Source organism: Phoenix dactylifera, chromosome 1 (genome assembly GCF_051530095.1).
Source record: "Phoenix dactylifera cultivar Ajwa chromosome 1, Ajwa_hap1_PhDact_Kaust_v1.1, whole genome shotgun sequence".
NCBI lineage: Eukaryota > Viridiplantae > Streptophyta > Magnoliopsida > Arecales > Arecaceae > Phoenix > Phoenix dactylifera.
Window position 1 is genome coordinate 34,431,842 of NC_143190.1, and position 21,058 is coordinate 34,452,899.

The following is a 21,058-nucleotide window of genomic DNA, read 5'->3' on the forward strand; positions in this document are numbered from 1 at the left end:
GTATAAGCTATTATATAACTAAGGCAAGTAAGACAACACAAGGAGGTTCATCAAAATCAATCCATTCTTTCTAATTTGCAGATTTAGATTCCTTCATTCATTTTAAAATTTTTGTTGAATTATGTTTCTTTCAAATAATCATAGTTATGGTCAAACTTTCAACTTCAGAATCACTTATTCATTTTTATAAGCTTATCTTCTACCATCTTAGGGTTTTGTTTCTTTTATATATGCATGAATTAATTTTCAGCTTTTATAATAATTTCAAGCTTTAAAACAAAATATCCTAGTGTTGATTTAAATCAAGTTTGAGATTTGGGTATCCAAAATTTTTGATCCTGGTTGACAAGTAATTATTTAGGAACTGAAATTTTCTTAATTCCTCTAGTCATATTGTTTTTAAATAGACAAGAATGTGCCAAGTATTCCTTCCTTCCAAGGTAATTACATTTTATGAAGACATGATTAGAATTAGTAACTATTGTATCTAAATTTTTTTCTATTTATGTGAATTTTGAAGTCTTAGCGTTCAAGTCTTCTACCTTTTAACTCTAGAACATTATTTTCAATAATTAATTGATCCTTTTGTTTTGAAACTAATTCTTTTTCTTCAGATAGTTTATTTTCCTAAGTTCTTTTATTTTTCTTTTGTGATTATTTTAGTTCATAATATAGAGCTTCATCTTGTAATTTATCTATTAGTAAAATCAAGGAGTTCAGGTTTTACCTTATCATCATGTGTCGTAAGGCACAAGTTGTTTACCTCAATTTCTTCTTCTTTGGAGCTCAATTCTTCATTGTTGCTCCAAGTTTTCGACTTCTTTTTCTTATTTTTGCTTGGCTCCCCCTTGGCAAAGGCTTTCTTTCTTCTTATACCTTCCTTCTTTCTTTCTTTGTTCAGGAAGTTCGTGATTTTCTTGGTGATTGATGATAAGTCTTGGTCTTCATCACCGGATTCTTCACTTTTTGAGCTTTCTTTCTGATTGGAGGACTTAAATGCTGAGTATCCCTTGCCTCCATTGCTATCTTCTTCTTGGGTCATCATGCTTATCTCATGGGTCATGAGGAATCCTAAGAGCTCATCCAAGGATAGCTTGTTTAGATATTTTGCCTCTTGAATGGCTGCCACCTTCGCTTCCCAAGACTTAGGCAAAGATCTAAAAATCTTCATCACAAGATCAGCATTAGTACATGATTTTCCTAAAGAATTCAAATCATTAATGATAATGGAAAACCTTGAAAACATTTCAGAAATGGATTCATAAGATTGCATTTTAAACATTTCAAAATCTTGTGTTAACAAATTAATTTTTGTTTCTTTGATATTACTAGTTCCTTCATAAATTATTTCTAATTTGTCCCAAATTTCTTTAGCAGAAGAGCATGTAGAAATTTTGTTAAATTCATTTTTACTAAGAGCACAATAAAGTATATTCATAGCTATAGCATTTGATTGAACTACTTTCTTTTCATTTTTAGTGTTAGTGAGTGTGTGTGGACCATGTATTATGAGATTCCATAAATCATAGCTTTGTGCTTGAATATAAATTTTCATTCTAATCTTTCGATGACTATAGTTCAATCCAGCAAACAGTGGGGGTCTGCTTATGGATTGACCTTCGGCCATCAATATTCCTACGACGGCTGTCATAGATCTTTGGCTCTTTGATGGTTAGGTCAAATTTAAAAAATTATAGAGCACCTGCTCTGATACCACTTGTTGCCCAGATATGCAGCCTGAAAGGGGGTGGGGGTGGGGGTTGAATTGGGCTTTTAAATCTTTTTAATTACTTCTAAACTTTTGCGTTAATTAAACTAAGTTATATAGATGCACGGTGGAATTTAAACTTAGCAGCAAATTAATTCGTATCTAGTCAAGATTAAAATTATTAAGCAGCGGATAAATGAGCTCAATAGAATAATTTAAAGTAAATAAATGTAATGTAAATGCAGTGAAAAACTAGCCGTTATGCCTTCCAGCAGAATTGGAGTTGACCCGGCCATTCTGGGAGACGGCTCGCCTGAGGTCGGAGGCGTCTCGCGCCTGTTGGGAGTCGGCTCGAGATCGGGCTCTTCAAAAATAACTTTCTATCATTCTTTGCGGGAGACGGCTCGCGATAATCGGGAGTCGACTCGCGCTCGGGCTCTTCAAAATTTACTTTCTGTCTTTTCCTGTGGGAGACGGCTCGTACTAAGCTGGAGACGTCTCGCGCACTAGCACGTTGAGACAGTCTTCTATCTTTTTGCTCGAGTCGACTCGTCTCAGTCATGAGTCGACTCGAGAATGTGCCAAACTATTTTCTAAGTGCCAGAGTTTTCTCGTCCACAGTGGGAGACATCTCGTGGACTATCCAATTGCAACTCAGGTTTATTCTAAGTGTTTAACTCATCTTAATTCCTTTGAACCATTTTCTAATGAATTTCTCTTAAGTTTTTATGTATTTTCTCCTGAAACACTCACTTAAATTTATTAGCATAATAAGAAATATACTCATATGTTTTGGGCTCATTAAAATCAAATAGGGGATCAATACAGTTGATCAATAAAAGGCCACATGTCATGCGATATTTTCCACTTCGAGGGCTTAAACTGCATCCATTCCTAGTGCTATCGTTCCACTAGTTAGATTATTTGATCCAAAAAAAAATTCTGACTCAGTGTAAATTAAATTTCTGACTCGATGTAAATTATTTTGTCTAGTATCAATGGAGTTGGATGGGTTCTAGGCGCAAAATCAGCTACATTGAGAAGTCAGATCGTAGACTAAATTTATGGAGGCCATCACTTGGTCATACGACGTCCGATTGAAATGATTTTTTTTTTAAATTGGATAGTTTTTCAAAATCTATAACATGATGCCATGCTCTTTAGGGGCTGCGATTGAGCACAAATTCTATCTTTTGGAGTCTGAAACGGGCTGGTCAAATAGAAAATTTTCTTTTCACGTAAGACTTTGATTGGACGAAGCTTTTTATCCGGAAAGAATTAAGTGGAGCGACAGAATACAGAGTTGATATAAAAGTCGAGATCTACCTCCTTAAGAATTTTATTTTTTTTAGAATATTTCTACTAGTGATGTTTATTTTAGGAAAGAATGTCCTATTAGAATTAGAAAGATAAATCCTTCCAAATTATGTGAGGACAAACCTCAACATTATAAATAGAGTCTATGCACCTTGGTTTTTTAAATCATCAATTTTTTTTATCTTTTTCTAATTTTTTTTGAGAAATTCAAGTTGAATGGATTGAGAAAAATCTTCTTTGTTCCTGATCAAATCATTGTTTATGGGTTTCTTATCCAGAAATTGAGTGATCAAACATATGTGATTTCTGAGTTGCTTGAGGACACCATAGTTTAGAGACGGTGAGACTTCGAACAATGGTAAGATTGCTATTGTGACATGAGAGTTATAGGTTCAAGACATAGAAATAGCCTTTTTATATAATGGGGTATCCTCCTCAACTCTTGTATAGGCGGGAGTCTCGTGCACTAGGATACTTTTTTTTTTGGAATGGTGCAACTTAAACCTCTCTAGAAGGAATATTGAGCAAGCTTCATTGTTGGCTGTGAGAGTGGGCCCGTGCCTACAGCAGACGAGGACTGCGGCAGAAAGCTTGGAACTCAGCATAGGAGGAAGCAAAGATGGGAGAAAGAGTGATGCTTGGAATTATTTATTTAATTTTCTTGGATTTTTTCCCTTAATCCGGTAGCATTAGGCTACGCTTGGTTTGGGGCAAGAAAAAGGATATCAACTATTTCACAAGATACTCTTATGTCATTCTAACTAAGCTTTTGAAACAACCCTAGGTTAAGGAATTTTTTTCTCCTTGGGAATATAAGCCAAAGAAATTATAAGGTCCTGCATATTTTTCATATGACAATAGTTATGCATGCACTACATATTTGATAATCCTACAGCTAATTTCTTTAATTTTTTTTTAAATTTATTTTTTGATATTTTATGATTGTCTGCACGCATTTGTGTCTGTGAGTGTGCGCACAAATACGTATAGGGAGATAATTTACGTTAAAAATGTTGGGTCTGCTATCACGATTTTGAGATTCCTGCACAACAAGAATCTAAAACATAATCAACTTTGACGGCTTCTAAACAATGCATCAAATTAAAGCTATTTCATCGCTCTGTTATAATCTTTCATTTTGGAACCACCTGTTGCACAAGTGTGATAGGACAACGGTTCGGTCCAACCTGATGAAGTTCGGGTCCTCGCATCACACTTGGAGATGTATGAAAGCACGGTTTTTGATGTCCTATCATGTACATCGCAAGTGGGCCTCTTATCGTGATCCAACACTACAAGAAAACTCATCTTTTCCGACGCTTTTTCTAATCTTTACCGATGCTTATAAGCGTCGGCTAAAGTTCCCGCAACGCAAACAGAAGCGTCGCAAAAGCGTTGGCGATACTAGAGTGGCAAAAGTTTTTGCCGACGCTAAGAGAAAGCGTCGGCAAAAACAAGGCTTTTCCGACGCTATGGAAAGCGTCGGCAAAAATGACATTCTGTGTTTTTGCCGACGCTTTAAAGCGTCGGTAAATATCATTTTTGCCAACGCTCTCATTTGCGTCGGGAAATCCTTGTTTTTGCCGACGCTTTAAAGCGTCGGTAAATATCATTTTTGCCAACGCTCTCATTTGCGTCGGAAAATCCTTGTTTTTGCCGACGCTTTAAAGCGTCGGTAAATATCATTTTTGCCGACGCTCTCATTTGCGTCGGGAAATCCTTGTTTTTGCCGACGCTTTATAGCGTCGGTAAATGTATTTTTGCCGACGCTTTTCTAGCGTCGGCGTAGGCGTGCCACAACTTTTATTTACCAACGCTTTAAAGCGTCGGGATTGCTATTTTTTTAAAAAAATAAAAATACGAATGTAAATTATAAAAACACAGCATTATATAAACCCCTCACAATTAGCCAATACCAAATGTAGTAATAATAAGCCTACATTCCTTAAATGCTGACGAGCCTTGGATGCGTTAGATCACGAAACTGGGTACGATGGAGGAGAACTATTCCATTAGACACAGAAGAAACAAGAGGTCGCCTGGTACCTGGCCCCTGTTATTTTTGAAGAGAGGTTGCTAAATAAAACTGCTAGAAGAGAGGTTGCATATAGGTTTTTCTGCTGGAAGAGAGGTTGCATATAGCATATAGCAATTTCGTTTCAGCTTCGAGTGCATTTCTCCAGCAACATAATATCTACCGCATCAATAGAAACACTACTCATGTGTATTCACCATTGATCATAGGTGTGAATCAAACATGCAGAAGTATATATAATCACAGTCGAAGAAAACAGATTAACTGTAAGGGAAAACACATCACCATAATAAGCCCACTCCAAATAAAATAGCAAATCATAGGCAACTCAAACTTGCTACATTAAGTGATAAGAAACTATTGCTGGTTTGATTACGTACTACCAGAAAACACGCGTATAGTGACGGAAAATTAGTGACGGACCGTTATCAGTTACTATTTGTGACGGATTAGTGACCGACAGAAATTTGGTCACCGTGGTGTAAACTTAGTGACCGTTTAGTGACAGACCGGTCACAGAATGCGCGGATAGGATGGGCGCCAAATCTTAGTGACCATCATAGTGACGGGGTATCTGTCAGCAATATGATAACCAAAATTGCAACCAGACAGTGACAAATGCAGCCGTCACAAATATAGTAACCCTAGTATTTATAAATTTTTAAAAGATTATTTTTGGCAGTAACAGATTATTGACAAAAATTTCTGTCACCAAATTTAATTTTTAATTCCAAAAATATTAAAAATATTATTTTTGAGTAAACCTAAATTAAAAGAAAAAATAAAAGGAGGAATATCCAAAATGAAACTAAGTGTGCCCGCCGTTCCGCCCAAATTTCTTCGATAATCCAAATTCCAATCGCTCTCTATAAAACTCAAATTTCTTCTTCTCATTTTAAAATCTCATGGTGTCGGCCATGACCCATTTGCACCCCTATTGCAAGTTTCCTGCTTTATAGAATTTTTTTACCATACTTTATAGTTCAAAAATATTTTTGCCTTGCAAGTCCCATCCAATCAGCCTTATAAATAAAAAAAAAATTTGATATGAAATTTGGCTTGCAAACCGATTTAGCCCAAATCACGATTTAGCCCAAATCAGCCTATATACAATTTGGCTTGCAAACCGACTTAAATACCAAAACCCTAACCTTTCCCTTCCCTTCCCTTCCCGTCCCTCGCTGAGAGCAGCCGCCGCCCCCCCCCCCACTCCCTCGCCCCCCCTCCCTCGCTAAGAGCCGTCGCCGCCCTCCCTCGCTGAGAGCCGTCGCCGCACCCCCTCGCTGAGAGCCGCCGCCGCACCCCCCCTCCCTCGCTGAGAGCCGCCGCTGCCTCCCCTCCCTCGCTGAGAGCCGCCGCCGCCGGCCCCCCTCCCTCGCTGAGAGCCGTCGCCGCCCTCCCTCGCTGAGAGCCGTCGCCGCCCTCCCTCGCTGAGAGCCGCCGCCGCACCCCCCCTCCCTCGCTGAGAGCCGCCGCCGCCGGCTCCCCTCCCTCGCTGAGAGCCGCCGCCGCCGGCCCCCCTCCCTCGCTGAGAGCCGCCGCCGCCGCCGCCCCCGCCCCCCCTTTTCCCTCGCTGAGAGCCTGATAGCCGCCTCCTCTCGGTGTCGTCGCCTCTTCAACGACCGGCCGGCGGCTCTTCGCGTCCTTCTCCCCCGGACGGCAACCTCCGCGGCTCCGGTCACCGACTCACAGTCACCGGTAAGAGTTTTCTCCTCCTCCTCCTCCTCTTCAAGCTCGATCCCGGTAGATTTTGCCCAAGCCCGGAGAGAGAAAGAGAGAGAGAGAGAGAGGTGGTGGGGCAGCGAGATAGCTCGGAACAGTGGGAGAGTGGGGAGTGGGGACAGTGGTTTTGTTTTGGGTGGAGACGGGAGACAGAGAAAGAGAGGAGGGATTCTTTTTTTTTTGCTAAAATAGACGAAAGAAACTTTAATATATCTGAGTAGCTGCTTTTATTATGATACTTGGACACATCACTTGGTTGGGTAAATCATGATACGGGCACTGTGTCGAATTTACTGTTGCTAAAATAGACAAAAATAATGTTGTACTTGAGGAGCTCCTTAATATTATGCATTTTTATTCTGACACATTTGTTAGTCCTACCAATGGTTTGCATATATTTAGACTGCTTCACTGATTATTGTTGTAATTTTGAGGGTTGATGGGTTTGGATTATGTAAAGTTCATGGATTTTAATTTTTTCGTCATGTTATTCATTTTTACAATCATTGTTCATCTGCAAGGAATAATGGAAAGTGGTGGAAAGTGGTGTTGCTTCATGGTTGTGAGTTATTTCCAGTGTGCAATCAAGAAGCTGGTCAAAAAGCTTGCTAAGAAGTACCATGCTTTCCTAGCATCAGAGGCGATCATGTATATTCACATTTGTTCTATGTGAAGCAGATAGTATTCCATATGTAAATTTGGATGATTTGACTTGTATTCCTTGTCTTTGTAAAGATTAAATGCTTTTTGAATATTGCTGGTATTAGATGAATGAACAGATAACTTGTAAAGGTTAATTCCTTATGTTCAGCTTTTTGTAAAGATTGAATGCCTTCTTAATGTCAATGATGCTGGGACAAGATTGAATGACTTATTTTTGTCATGCTTATGATAACTTCTCATCTTCATAAATATCATACCAGTTTTTGTTTCTTTTACATTTTTTACGATCTTGCCTTTCGTGTTTTTAATGGTTCGGTTTTTCTTATGTTGTTTTCTTTTTTTATCATCTCTCTAATATTTTCTAGGCTTTCTTATGTTGTTTTATTTTTTTGATTTTTAGAGGAACTATGTCAGTTGATCGTAATTGGATGTACCACCGACTTAGTGAAAATGGTTATATAAGAGCTGAGTTCTGTGATGGAGTTAAAGGATTCCTTGAGTTTGCATTTACTCAGTTAGAGTATTGTAGTGGTGATAAGATTAGATGCCCTTGTATAAGATGTGACAACCAGAAATTTCTTAACCGTGATACGGTCAATGTTCATCTGTTGAGAAAGGGGTTTACACCGAGATATTCAACATGGTTTGCACATGGGGAGTTACTTGGTGCAGTTGCTCCTGTAAGTACAAGTGCAGTAGAAGCATCCACATCAATGGATGTTGGTTGTGAACATGGTCAGCAATATAGAACCATGGTGATGGAAGCTATGGGTCCAGAAGAGGAACTTCATTTGAGAAGTGCATTTGAAGTTAATCATGAGGAAGAGCCAAACAAGGATGCTGCAGATTTTTATTCTTTGTTGAAAGATGCAGAAGTACCTTTGTGGGAAGGGTGTAAAAAACACTCTAAGTTATCTCCCCAAAATGGAAGAAGAAATCAGAAGCCAACAAAAATAATAGAAACACCATGAAGAACGGTAGCATCTCTAAACACTGTGGAGGATCAATCACATTTGTCAATCATGACGAACGATTGGTACATATCTTTATTCAATTAGATTTCTATAATAATTTTTATATTATTGTTCAGTCATCTTAAATTAGCCCATTATATGTTAATGAATTTTTTCTTTTCTCTTTTGTAGAAATTAAAGTTAGGCAGGGAGCCAACAATAGTTGAATCTTTTAATCGGACGCATAAGACAAAGCAAGGCATGGGAGGATATGTAGATAAGAGAAGTGAAGCTGTCATGGTAAGTATAATTTTTTTATGATTCATAAATATTATTGAGCTTGCTCATGTTTATCTCTTGTTTGATCCACCATAATGTTTTTCTCTTCTTTTAAATCAACTGGCAGGCAAAGTATTCAGCTGAATACTCCAAAAAATATGGTGATGCCTCCACCTCAGATGCTCCTCCACGTGATTATGACTTGTGGTTTGAGGCAACTGGTGTCCCAACTCATGGCCATGTCTATGGCTTTAGTCCCCTAGAGGATCTCACTGGAATTATTGGGCAATCATCATCTGCTTCCACCTCTACAAGTCAAGCTCCAGAGCTGTACACTCATGAAGACCTTCTACGTATTCTTGAGCAGGAAAAGAAAAAATGGCAAGAGGAGGTTCTTCAAAAGATGAGAGAAGAGATTGGCTTTGGACCAAGGCATGCAGATCGGGGGAGTAATGGTGATTCTGGTTCTGCTGATCATGCTTCATTATAATTGTTTTTGCCTTAGATGATAGGTCTTTGCATTCCTAGGAGGAATGAAATCTCTGTTGATCTTTATGACATATTTTTAGACTTTGATTTTGATGGATTCAGGACATGTTGATGCCAATTTTGAATGACATTTAAAATGACTTTTGCGTAATGTTGAATGCCTTTGCTATTAATGATATTATTGTTATTATTATTATGTGCCAATCAATGTACCAAATGTACCAGGTTATTAGATTGTGATCGGTGACCAAATTTTGGTTACTAAATTGTTTACCAACTATTGTGACGAGCAGTCATAAACTTAGTGACAGGATTTTGGTCAATAAAAATTGATTTTGCTCAGCGCGTTTGTAACCAATTAGTGACCGTAAACTTATCACTAGGTCAGTGACGGGATTAATGACAAATGTAGTGACAAAATGTGTGACCATGTCTGTGACGACTAAATCTGTCACTAAAGGTCGTGACAGATTAGTGACCAAACTTGTGACCGCATTCTGTGACAAAATCAGTGACCAAGTTGCCTTCGTCACTAACTCCGCAACTGGATAGTGACGGGAAATACATAATTTCTTAAATATTTAATTCTTGAATTTGTAACGGCTTAGTGACGGCGGTTCTGTCACGGAGGTTAGTGACGGGAATCGCCGCCGTCACGGAGAATTTAGCGACGCGTGTTTTTGTAACGAAGTCAGTGACGGGAGCTCCGGTCACAAATTCCATATTAGTAACCGGAAACACGGTATAGTGACGGGAATCTCCGTCACTATACGTATATACTGAATGTAATCAGAAATCCAATGATTTGCCAACAAATAAAGGCATGGACCTGATACAATAATTTACAACAAACTACAAGACCATCAATCCTAACCTTCAAATTACCTGAAAGATTTGGAGGCTGCAGCTGACTACTGAAATACCAAGAGAAAGCAAATAACATATACATAGCTGAAGCACAGAAGATGTATAATGGGGCAAGCCACTAAAAAAACAATAGCCAGTCATCTCTCTCATTGCGATTCTATGAACTGGATTATTCACAAGCAAAAGCCAAATCAAGCATTTATCTCTAAATTGCATTGGTGTAGGATTTTATAGAAATACTTGAGTAATTCCAGCCATCTTCGAACAGGATTGGCTTCGTATGGGGGTGATGGTCTCTTCGGCCCTTGATCAATATAAGAAGGGACCTGCATTAATATGATGAAATGCAGATAAGGATTCATTTGCAGAAGTGGATGTCATTTGGTTAAAAACTGTACTTGTTGTCCAGAATGAGAACATACCATCATGCTTCATTACTGTAGAAACAGGAATATGAGAGTCATCAGGAACAAAAATATTCTCAAGTTGTTCCTTGGCTTTTGAGGGCTCTTCCACATCCTTCAGACATAATAAATAAATAAATTCTGTATAAATTATAAGAAGTTCTACGTATTTTTGTATCTTGGATAACCAACTCAAGACATAAAAATTAACATAAAGATATAACGACTCAGAATTAGCAAAGAAAACAAATTGTGGAATACATTACAATCCTGCTACATCGGTGCGGCGTACTCGCATACCTTATTTTCATCTAAAATAAGAACGGCAGGATCACATGACTTCAGATCACCTCCCGCTCGTACATGAGTAGGTTCTAAAGGCAAGGAAGCTGGTCTCCGAGATGCGGCAGCCACAGCTTCACCATCTGAAATGATGTTATTAGAACTGATATTACCTGTTTGAAGTGGACGGAATGCTTCAAAGGACCTTTCAATAGACAATCCAAGGCTTCCAAGTGTACTATGATCTTCAACACATAACTCTGGAGACAAATTTGCAGATGCATCTACAAATCCTTTATCAGGTGCGAAGGAGACTTTGCAAGTTTCATGTTCTAAACATCCAGCAGATAGATCATTTTTTTTTAGCTTAGAAATGTTTAATACATTTTTTGTTGACTTCAGCCTGACCCTTCGAGATTCATCATAAAAATGATTATTTCTGCACTATCGCATGTCTCACGAGGACTATTAAGTTTGATGGATAAAAGATGCCTTCCCTAAGAAATTCCAGAAACAGTAGACCCAAGATTTAAGAAAACTTGATCTAAGGAAATAATTAGTAGGCATAACTAAAAGAGAATATACGTACAGGTCAAATATGCTTTAATAATTGTTGTTATTTCATTGACCATTCTAAACTTAAGGACCAGCTCAACACATTGCCCAGATACAACTCAGAACAACTGTGACATATTAGATATTGTTCTCTATGATACCCAAGGATAAAATATAATGTGGGAACAAACAAAGGTATTGTATTCTGCATATATACTAGCAATAATATCTGTCTTCCCCTTTCAACATTCCAGCATAACTCAAAATAACACTAATCTTCTATAATGTGTAGAAACTACCCATTGAGAGAGACAGAACCTTAATTTTTTTGTCATAAAAGGAATCGTCAAGCATGATAAAAAAAAAAGTATCTAACTTAGGCTATAAAACTACATGTGATCTGCTCGCATTTGCCTCGGATCAAACCTGAATCACATAGCAGTCAGCCAAACACCAAATTTGCTACCATATTCCAAAAATTTTTAAAATAACAAAACTGATTTTTGTAGAAAGGGACCATCACAGTGCGTTGCATAATTTGGTCATTAGAAAATCCTGCTAATTAGACAACAATTTCGCCACACAGTCATAGAAGTCACACTCTATGTGTAAAATTTTGTCATAAACCTAATATTTCAGGAAAATCCATAAAACGAATGGATTTAATCTTTTGGAAACAATAAAAGCATTTGCACTGCATTAACATGGTCCAGAACAAGATCACGTTAGTAATTCTTCTGAATCAGACCTCATTCATGATAAAGGCACAGAATATTGAAAGAAGGAAAGTGGCGGAGATCTTGCGGCCGCGGACAGAGTGGGAGAGATCAGCGACGAAGCCAAGGAAGTGGCGGCCGGCGGCAGAGGAGATAGAGGCGGTGGGGCTGCCACAGGCGGAGCACACCGACGACGGCGGCGGGCTGGCCTCGGCAGCGGTGGCGGAGGTGGAGCAGACGGCGGCGCATGAAAAGTCGGCGGAGGCGGCGGAGGAGGGCTCGGCGTCGGTCATTTTTTATGGGAGGCAATGCGGGGTTCGGAGGGAGAGGATGAAGAAGAATCGAGGCGACGGGAGGGGGGAAGGGAGAAGAATCGGGGCAAAGAAGAAACGAGAGAGGGCGAGAGAGCGAGAGAGAGAGAGAGAGAGAGGAGGCGGGATGGGTGCGGGCGGAGGGAGAGGAAGAACCGGTTTCTTGCAACAGAAGAAGGCCGGAGGGGAGGGAGGAGGAGGCAGAGGAGGGCTTGATATGTCGATCGAGGATGGAGGAGGAGGGCGGACGCGGGTTTGGTTTTCAGCGACGCTAATAAGCGTCATTTTAGGCCAACTCTACGACAACGCTAACAAGCGTCGTTTATTGCCGACGCTTTTAAAATGCGTCGGCTATTTTTGGCGCTCTGCGGGACATTGCCGACGCTTGCAGCAAGCGTCGGCAAAAACATGTCGTTAAATCCTCTTTTCCCTGTAGTGCAAGGGCTCATGCTTTATTGGACCATCAATCATATGGTCCCATAAGCGCACATTCACTTGCTTAAAGCACTACCTATCCATTTCTTAAATAGTAAGTTATGCTTTCTTAAATAGTAAGTTATGCATAGTTTTGCATTGGAATGGCGAATCACTTGCATCACCGGCAAGCTCGGTTGCTTAAAGCACTACCTGCCACCATTTTGCGTTATTTTATGTTGCTTTGAATTTTCCTTTATTAATCTTTTGCCAAAGAAAGATGTTCGTGGTAGATGATAAAGAACCTCCCAGCTTGTAGGAGGTTGCAGGCTCAAAAGCAACTTGTCGCGAAGCATCCTAGATGGTCACATTAATGTGTTTAGTATTACATTTCATTGCGGAGAATGAAGTGCAGTATTGCATTTACCAAAAGGTGACGTATGCATCATTCCTTGCCAAAATTCAAGCATTCGGCGCCTCCACTTCCGGCTTACAACAGTTTAGTAAATGAGGGATGACCCAACGAGAGCTTGAACTTGACAAGTCAGAGTAGAGTTCAAGTGATAAAATTATGATTGGCTACCTTAAATTAATGTTGTCGTTTTTCTGACATTTTACGTCGCACACTGGTTGATTCCTCTCGCTGCTTGTCTCAGGGTTTTCCTCGTAGCATTGAGTTCAATGCAGGCACATTCTAACTACTGCGTAGCCCATGTTAAATTTTTAATTTCTTGCAGCATCTGCAAAACACCAATGTTTTCGCCCACCAAGCATCGCAGATGGACTTGGAAATAAAGTTCCCACTGAATCGAAGCAGCAGCAAAATACCTTCCATGCTTTGCTTCTTCGATCAAAATACAGTGCTCTTAAATTCTGGTAGCAGGGACTTGAAAATGAAAGTAATTAACTAATGAATTAATCTTGATTGTCTAAACAAAGTTCGAGTTGTACAGTAGGTTTTGCAGCAGGCTTTGAGCTTTGGGCCGCGTCTTATTGATGATAACGCAGACAACTCTCCTATGTTCTATTCTTATTTGATATTTGCTGGTCAGATACTGTATTAACGTATCATTCACCCGCATATGGTACGTGCACAACCTAGAGCTCAGGGTAACTTGATGAAACTTTTTGCCTTCAAGAGCAAGCACACGGGTGCATTAATTATAGGATCCGGATTCAGGAGCCAGGGTAGTTTGATACTGCTGCCCCCTCCTATAAATAGGGCCCGGCAAGCATCGGCTATTAAATGTATTCAGGCTGCTGCAACGACCATCCCCCACAGGCCACCACTGCACACTTAGACATTCCCAATGAGCTCGCCACACTTTGATATCCATCCCCAAGCGGAAGATGAGAAGACGCAGGACGTCCCCGACGCCGTCAAGGAAGACTTGTTCAGGAAGGCCATGCAGAGCAGGTGGCAAGACGTGGCGCGCTCCTACTCCGAGAACGAGAAGGTCCGCGAAACCCAGATAACCTGGGCTGGGGATACCTTGCTGCACTTGGCCGTATCGAGCGGCAAAGAGAGCAACGTGAAGCTTCTCGTGGGCTGCCTGGAAAAGAGCGTGCTCGACAAACGTAGACAGGAGATTCTGGCGATCCAGAACGATAGGGGTGATACGGCGCTCCACATCGCCGCCGCTCTTGGGATGGTGGGTGTGTGTTTGGCCATGGCCAGGTTGCACCCCAAAATGGTAGTCGAGATTTACAACCGGTGGCAAGAGACGCCCCTCTTCAAGGCTGCGCGCCACGGCCAGAAGGAAGTCTTCTTCGCCCTGCAGTCTGTCGTGGAGGAGAAAATAAATATTAAGCCAACCCCTGGTGTCAGGAGGGTACGTGGCGACACCATCCTCCACGAGGCCATTTTCGCGGAGCGTTTTGGTAAGTACCACTTAATGGTAGATTTAATTAGCTGCAGTCAGAAATATTGGAATATCCTCCCAAAATTACAAAGGACTATAGCCATGTCTTTTTTGAAAATCATATACCTCCTTTATCATTGTGGGTGCATGTGCAAAAATAACTAGCTCGGGATTGCCGACATTATTGAAGCCTTGTTCCTAATTTTGAGTCCTGCTCATGTGGTGCATAGATCTGGCCTTGGAGATCATAAAACGCTATCCAGATTTGGTGGACTACGTGAACGAGAAGGGGGAGTCGCCTCTTCATGTCCTGGCCAACAAGCCGTCTGTTTTCAAAAGTGGAACCCGTTTCAGCCTACTTGAGAGTGTAATCTGCCATGGTAACTCTCTCTCTCTCTCTCTCTCTCTCTCTCTCTCTCTGCGCGCGCGCGCGTATCTCTCGATCCGTACTTTCGAAGCTCATCCAAAATTTTCAAAACCATAGATCCTATATTACCGTATTGGATTTATTGCTGGGACATAGTGCCAAATGGAACCTTGTTCTGTGATTATGAGATGGGATAGAATAAGTAAATGCTCGTTTTTCTCTATAAACTTAGTATCTTTCAAGATGCGAAAGTTGAAAGTTCATATATGTCCAACTTTGCCATCGTGGATTGCTACCACATCATCCATCATAGAGACAGCTTATTCTCGTTTATTTTTGAAATATAACTCCATCTTTGAATGATATGCTAGCTATTGACAGTGGTATAGAACTCTATTGTGCAAAAATCGTATGGCAGAAAATTCTACTTCTCTCACAATAGGATGATGCGGCAAGGGCTGAATAGTCCTCTTGGGGCAAAACATGGTAGAGGATCCGAACTTGCAATGGAAGTATTACTTCTTCAACTTGTTTTAAACAGGAATTGCTAGTGTTTTCATCTCTCAGTATCGTTGCTGCGTGGAGAAGGCAGGCTTATATTTTAAAACTTGGATCATTCAATAAATCAAAAGATGGACCGAAACACGGGTCGCCAGTTCAATTGATGGATTTACCAGCTTCAAGTGATGACATCATGAGAACATAAAAATATTCAAATATTCGTTACTTATATATAAGTACTAGATCAATATATCTCTTAGTACTCTCTAGCAATTTTCAGCACTTTTATTGTCAAATCATATCAAGGGTCACAAAAGAATTATCATTACTAATTATCAGAGCAATTATAAAATAATTATTGTTAATGAATGATCAAATCGATCATAAAAAAATCATTGATAATTAATTATCAAAAAAATTATAGTTACCGACAATAAATCATGTAATTACATTTATCTACATTATTTATAAAGATAGTGTAGAATATTTATTTAAGCTACTATAACTGTTTTTACTATTTAAAGATTGTGTTAGAATCTTATTTGACGGGTGACAGTATGTGGGTCAAGTGGATTCGAGCTCCAAATCCGACCCATCTACTAACGCGTTTGGTGTTGTTTGTGGTGGGGTGTTCTCACAAGAGCTATGTTAATCTGCTAGTTGATGTCTTGGTAGAGATGTGGAGAGAGAGAGGGTGGTGATGGTTGGTGGAGAGCTGGATATAGAGGCGATAGTGGTAGGAAGGAGAGGGATATCAAGAACTTGCTAGTGGTCTATGGTCCATCAGTAGAGATATGAAAGATAGAGGGGTTGGCGGTGGAAGATGGCACAGTTATAGCTATCCTGTATAGGTGGATAACACCAAAATATCTTGAAAAATTGGTAATTGAAAAAAAAAAAATAATGATGGGCAGATGACTCCTTTCTCGAGGAATAAAATAAGTACACAAGCAATGAGAAATTGATGGAAGAAAATGGAGGAAAAGGAATAAGAAGAACCGCCATGGCTACTAGAAGACAAGCTTATCAAAGTTCATATTAGAGATACAAGCCTATCAAAGTTCTTACTACATATAAGTAGTTACATCTCAAAAGGAACCGCCATGGGTTGCTAATAGTTTGCCTATCAAATGAAAGGTGGCATTTGGTGATCCAAATAGGATCACCGAGGTGATCGTAGATCACTGATAATTCATATCTCGAAATAATATGGTCTTCAATGATTCATGATTACTGTGTTTGGTATGCTATATATATTCTAGTAATTAAAGATTCACAGATATCCACAACTAATCTGTTTGGTATTCCATAAAAATTTTAGATTGTTGACCATATAATACCAAAACTGCCCCTAATATATTCCATAACAATACATTTATTAATCATATATAATATATTATAATAAAATATCAATATATTAATTAATAATATATTTCATAAAATATATTTATTAGTCCTATAACTTATTAATTCTATAAATATATATTAATTGTTATTATAGAATCAATATTCTTATTTATACTTATAATATCTTTTTAATACTAATAATTATTTTGATTAGGAAAATCAGGCAAATGGAAGTAATATATTAAATACTTTCATTATATTAATATTAGTATAATAATATATTTCTACTATAATTTAAAATTATCATCGAATAATAACATGACAATAATATGATTAATAATATATTATAATATAATATATCATAAATATAATGCATAATATCAATATAATATAATATCATATGTATAATATTGATGTATTATATTAACGGTATATTGATATACCAATTTTTTTTGTGGGACTAAAGGATATTTTTGTTCTCAACTTTCAGCCTGAGATCATTGCTCTGGGCTGATTTGAATTTTCAACCTCAAAAATAGGTATCCCATCACCAAGGTGGGTGGTGATTTGAAGAGTAGAAATGATTTGCAATTACCGTCGTATAGAATTACCATAGTGCAACCAAATCGGTGATCTCATCCCTTTTATCCTCATCACCTTCATCTATATCATCTTTGATCTTGGGATGATCACCCATACCAAACACGCCCTAAAGAGCCTCCAACGGTTAATAGATTGAATGCATATTAATGTTGCGGTTACCCAAAAAAAAACCAATATAATATAGAATACTAACAAAGTATACTACATGGGTCATGAATGTGCATGGCTAGTTGCACTAAGCCAAGCCCTGCAAACACAGGTGCATGTCATAATTAACCTGAAAATCTATGTGCCCTACTAGGCTCTCCTAGTTAGGGATGGTATAAATACAAGTAGACATGCATAAACAAATTTAATATAGGACTAAATAAAGATCAATAAAGAGTTCTTTTTAGTTCTCTAATATTTGAGCTCTTCCATTTAGATCTAATATTTTGCCAAACGACAAATACCAATTAAAAATCATTTAAAAATCATAAAAAATCTGAAAAATATTTATAATTATTAAATAATTTGAATATATCCAACAATTTGATCTCGGACTTATGTCCAAAGATAGATGCTATCAAAGAAAGCTTGCCAATGGTAGATATCTAGAAAGTGAAAAGAAATCACAATACAAATCTCTTGATGATGCCACATTTCAAATTCCCAAAATAAAGAGATCATCCTAACACAAATCCCTCAATCCAAACCCTAATGGATTGTAGTTCTAAGTTGGAAGATCCCAATATATCCTCTAAAATAAAAATATAATATATAGCTAGCTAAGGAATTTGGTCTTGTATCATATATGAAATTTATACAAATGACAAAATTAATGCATAAATTTACTATAATCATTAAATTTATGAATTAATTTTCTCTTGAAAAACAACACATAAATTTAGTGATTATAATTTAGAAAACATAATTTTTTTGATAGCGAATGATTGTTAATTTGCAAAATGGTGAAAGTCAAAAATATAATTGATTTGTCTATTTAAAATATCAAAACTATAGTTCCTTTGATTTAAAAAATGTAGAGCAACTATGGTGGTGAACCCTAAAGTACCAACGATACACAAGTATCAATGGAAGTATATTTTTTGATAAGCTTTTAATTATTGCTTGCAGTTTTATATTTTAAGGCCTAAAGCCTTAGCTTGCAAAGTAGCAATTTTTGCATTGATGTTTTTAAATTTCTTCCCTTTTCCTTCATGTGTAGGTATATTTGTGGATCAACTCAAAGTCGAATATCTAAGTTACAAGAAGAAATTCCGCAAAAATGAAGGCATTGATTTTGAAAAGGTTTCGCATGATGGAAATGACAAATTACCAGATAATTACAAAGCATACTACAACATCTTTACTCTGCTAAAGCATGCCTTCAAGAATATTGGTAGGTGCAAAAGGCTACATAACACATATAAATATTAGTACCATTCAATAATTGGTAATAATGTTTCTTTATTGAAAGCATTTGCAAAAAGATATTTTTTTTTCTATAGAATTAGTTTCAATTGGTTTAAACAAATTTTGATGGACTTGTTTTTTCAACTATCTGTATTTATCCTTTACATGTATTCACATATCATACAATTATTTTTAGGTGCTATTTGGGTGTAGAGCAAATATGGGGGAATGAGGAATAGCCATCTAGGTACTATAAATAGTTTGAAAGTTATTCTATGGGATAAAAAATTTCTGATTTTTGATTGGAGAATTAAGATTGAGATGATATCCTAGTCAATGGTCATGAAGTTGTTTAGTTAGCAGAATAAGTTGATCAGACATGTAGAGGTCTATATATTCTGGACCTAGCAAAAATTAGAAAATGGCTAAGCATGGAATTTTTATCTCATGGAAACATGAAAAAGCAGCATAATATCTATTATTTCAAATACTATTGCTTCAACGTATAACCTTTCTCATGGGATCTTGAAAAATAACAGTTTGTCATATCCACTTCATTATAGTCACACTCTAAATCCGAATACAGAAACCCTTTAAATGCTATTACATAGATTCAATTATACCACTTCAAACTTCTAAACAAATGCTACTTCATTTGAATATATGCACGTATGTCACATACACAAAACCTCTAAAAAATTGTTACTACACCTGCATAAGCCCATAGAAAAGGGGGAAAGAGGAATCAAGTAGGGCTTCATAGATATGAGAGACTTCTCTTTTTCTTGGATTTCTAGAGTATATTAACAAAAGAAACTAGGATTAATGCCATTAAGGTAATCGTGATTCACATCTTAGTAAAAGAAGGTTTTGTAGAACTTGCTTGGAAAGTAAATAATTCTTGTTTGAATTATTAGAACGATTCCTTTAAACATTTAATTATCCAAATGATATCCATCTATTAGAATTATCAAATGATCTCTACAAATTAAGTTGAGATGATGACTTCTCATTTTTCTTCTTGCAGCTCCTTGGACTAGTAGTGAAGATGATAAGTCCAAGCACATTACAGACGTTGAAAATGAAATCTCAGGTAATACATACATACATACATACATATATGTATGTATTTCTCTATATGCTGAAAGTAATCTATGCAGTCTAGTAGTGATAATATGCTAAAATTTTAGAATTTTTCAAAATCAATGGCTATACCTGTTCGGGTTGCCTACGTACCCCTTCACAAGGGGGATCAAGCCATACGTAGTTCTTTTAATTTTGAAAATTGCAGCGAAAAAATCGAGTTAAACATTTTAATTCTAGCATGCACAAGAAATCAAATCTCTAAATATCACCACAAGAATTCATGATCAATATGCCGGGATCATTCAAATGATTATGCTAAGCATTATTGCACGATTAATATCAGATCTGAAATATAATTATTATTAAGTTCTTAATCAATTAATGTATGACCCAACTAATCTCCGAATGCCCATCGAATAGGCTCTAGAGATTACTCTGTAAGGAGCCCTAAAAGAGGTTTAACCCTCGGGGATTGGATCCTATAAGATTTAAAACTAGATCTAGATTCATACCTTTATGAAATCAGAAGATAATGGATTTGATACTCGAGCTTCGTAGCCACATAGTCGTCTGGCCTCTATAAGTAGTCCACGTGAAGCTTCTGGAGAGATCCAATCCCGCGGAAGTGCTAGCTTGCGTAGGATCTTCCTTATTACTGAAAATCGTTCTTTCCGACGCTATCAACTTTTGATTTGCCTTCTTGGAAGAACTTAGAGGAATGGTTTATAGGAATTAAAGAGGACTTAGATCTGATCTAAAAGCTCTTTTCAGGAACCCCTATCAGCTATGGCGAGATGGACTTAGAAGAGGATGAAGTCGGCTAGATGGAAGGCTAAATTTTTCCCATGCATGAACTAGGCTTCCTTTCTTTTTCCTTGCCTTCGACCACCAGCGAGATGAACCCCCTCTTATTGTCGCCCCACCTCCTAACTCCACTCCTCTTCACACGCCAACCATCCAATATTTTGGGAGGATTTTGTGGAGTTTAGTAGGGATTTGAATTCAAAATTCAAACCTAGTGTCATGCGCCATCACATGATGAAGGGTTGATCTCATCCAAACCCTCCATCATGTCGCCTCTTCCCTCATCCCATTCCACCTCCCATGTCCACAATCTGATGGTTAGAGGATCATGTGGAGGTGGGTGGAGTTTGAATTCAAAATTCAAACTCAAATGGAAAT

At 38.0% G+C, this 21,058-nt stretch overlaps 2 protein-coding genes across 2 annotated transcripts; both read left to right on the forward strand.

Moving 5' to 3' along the window:
* Positions 1-8,361: 8,361 nt before the first annotated feature.
* LOC120113275 (uncharacterized) lies at positions 8,362-9,317 on the forward strand. The gene is made up of 3 exons (XM_089930569.1): positions 8,362-8,481; positions 8,591-8,698; positions 8,805-9,317. Exons 1-3 carry the CDS (start codon positions 8,413-8,415, stop codon positions 9,165-9,167), a joined length of 540 nt encoding a protein of 179 aa, XP_089786695.1. The 5' UTR covers positions 8,362-8,412; the 3' UTR covers positions 9,168-9,317.
* Positions 9,318-13,920: 4,603 nt separating this feature from the next.
* Positions 13,921-20,700, forward strand: LOC120110686 (uncharacterized). The gene is made up of 5 exons (XM_088720978.2): positions 13,921-14,596; positions 14,808-14,957; positions 18,603-18,776; positions 19,818-19,883; positions 20,648-20,700. The coding sequence occupies exons 1-5, from the start codon at positions 14,026-14,028 to the stop codon at positions 20,698-20,700; spliced, it is 1,014 nt and encodes a 337-aa protein (XP_088577104.2). The 5' UTR covers positions 13,921-14,025.
* The last annotated feature ends 358 nt before the right edge of the window (positions 20,701-21,058 follow it).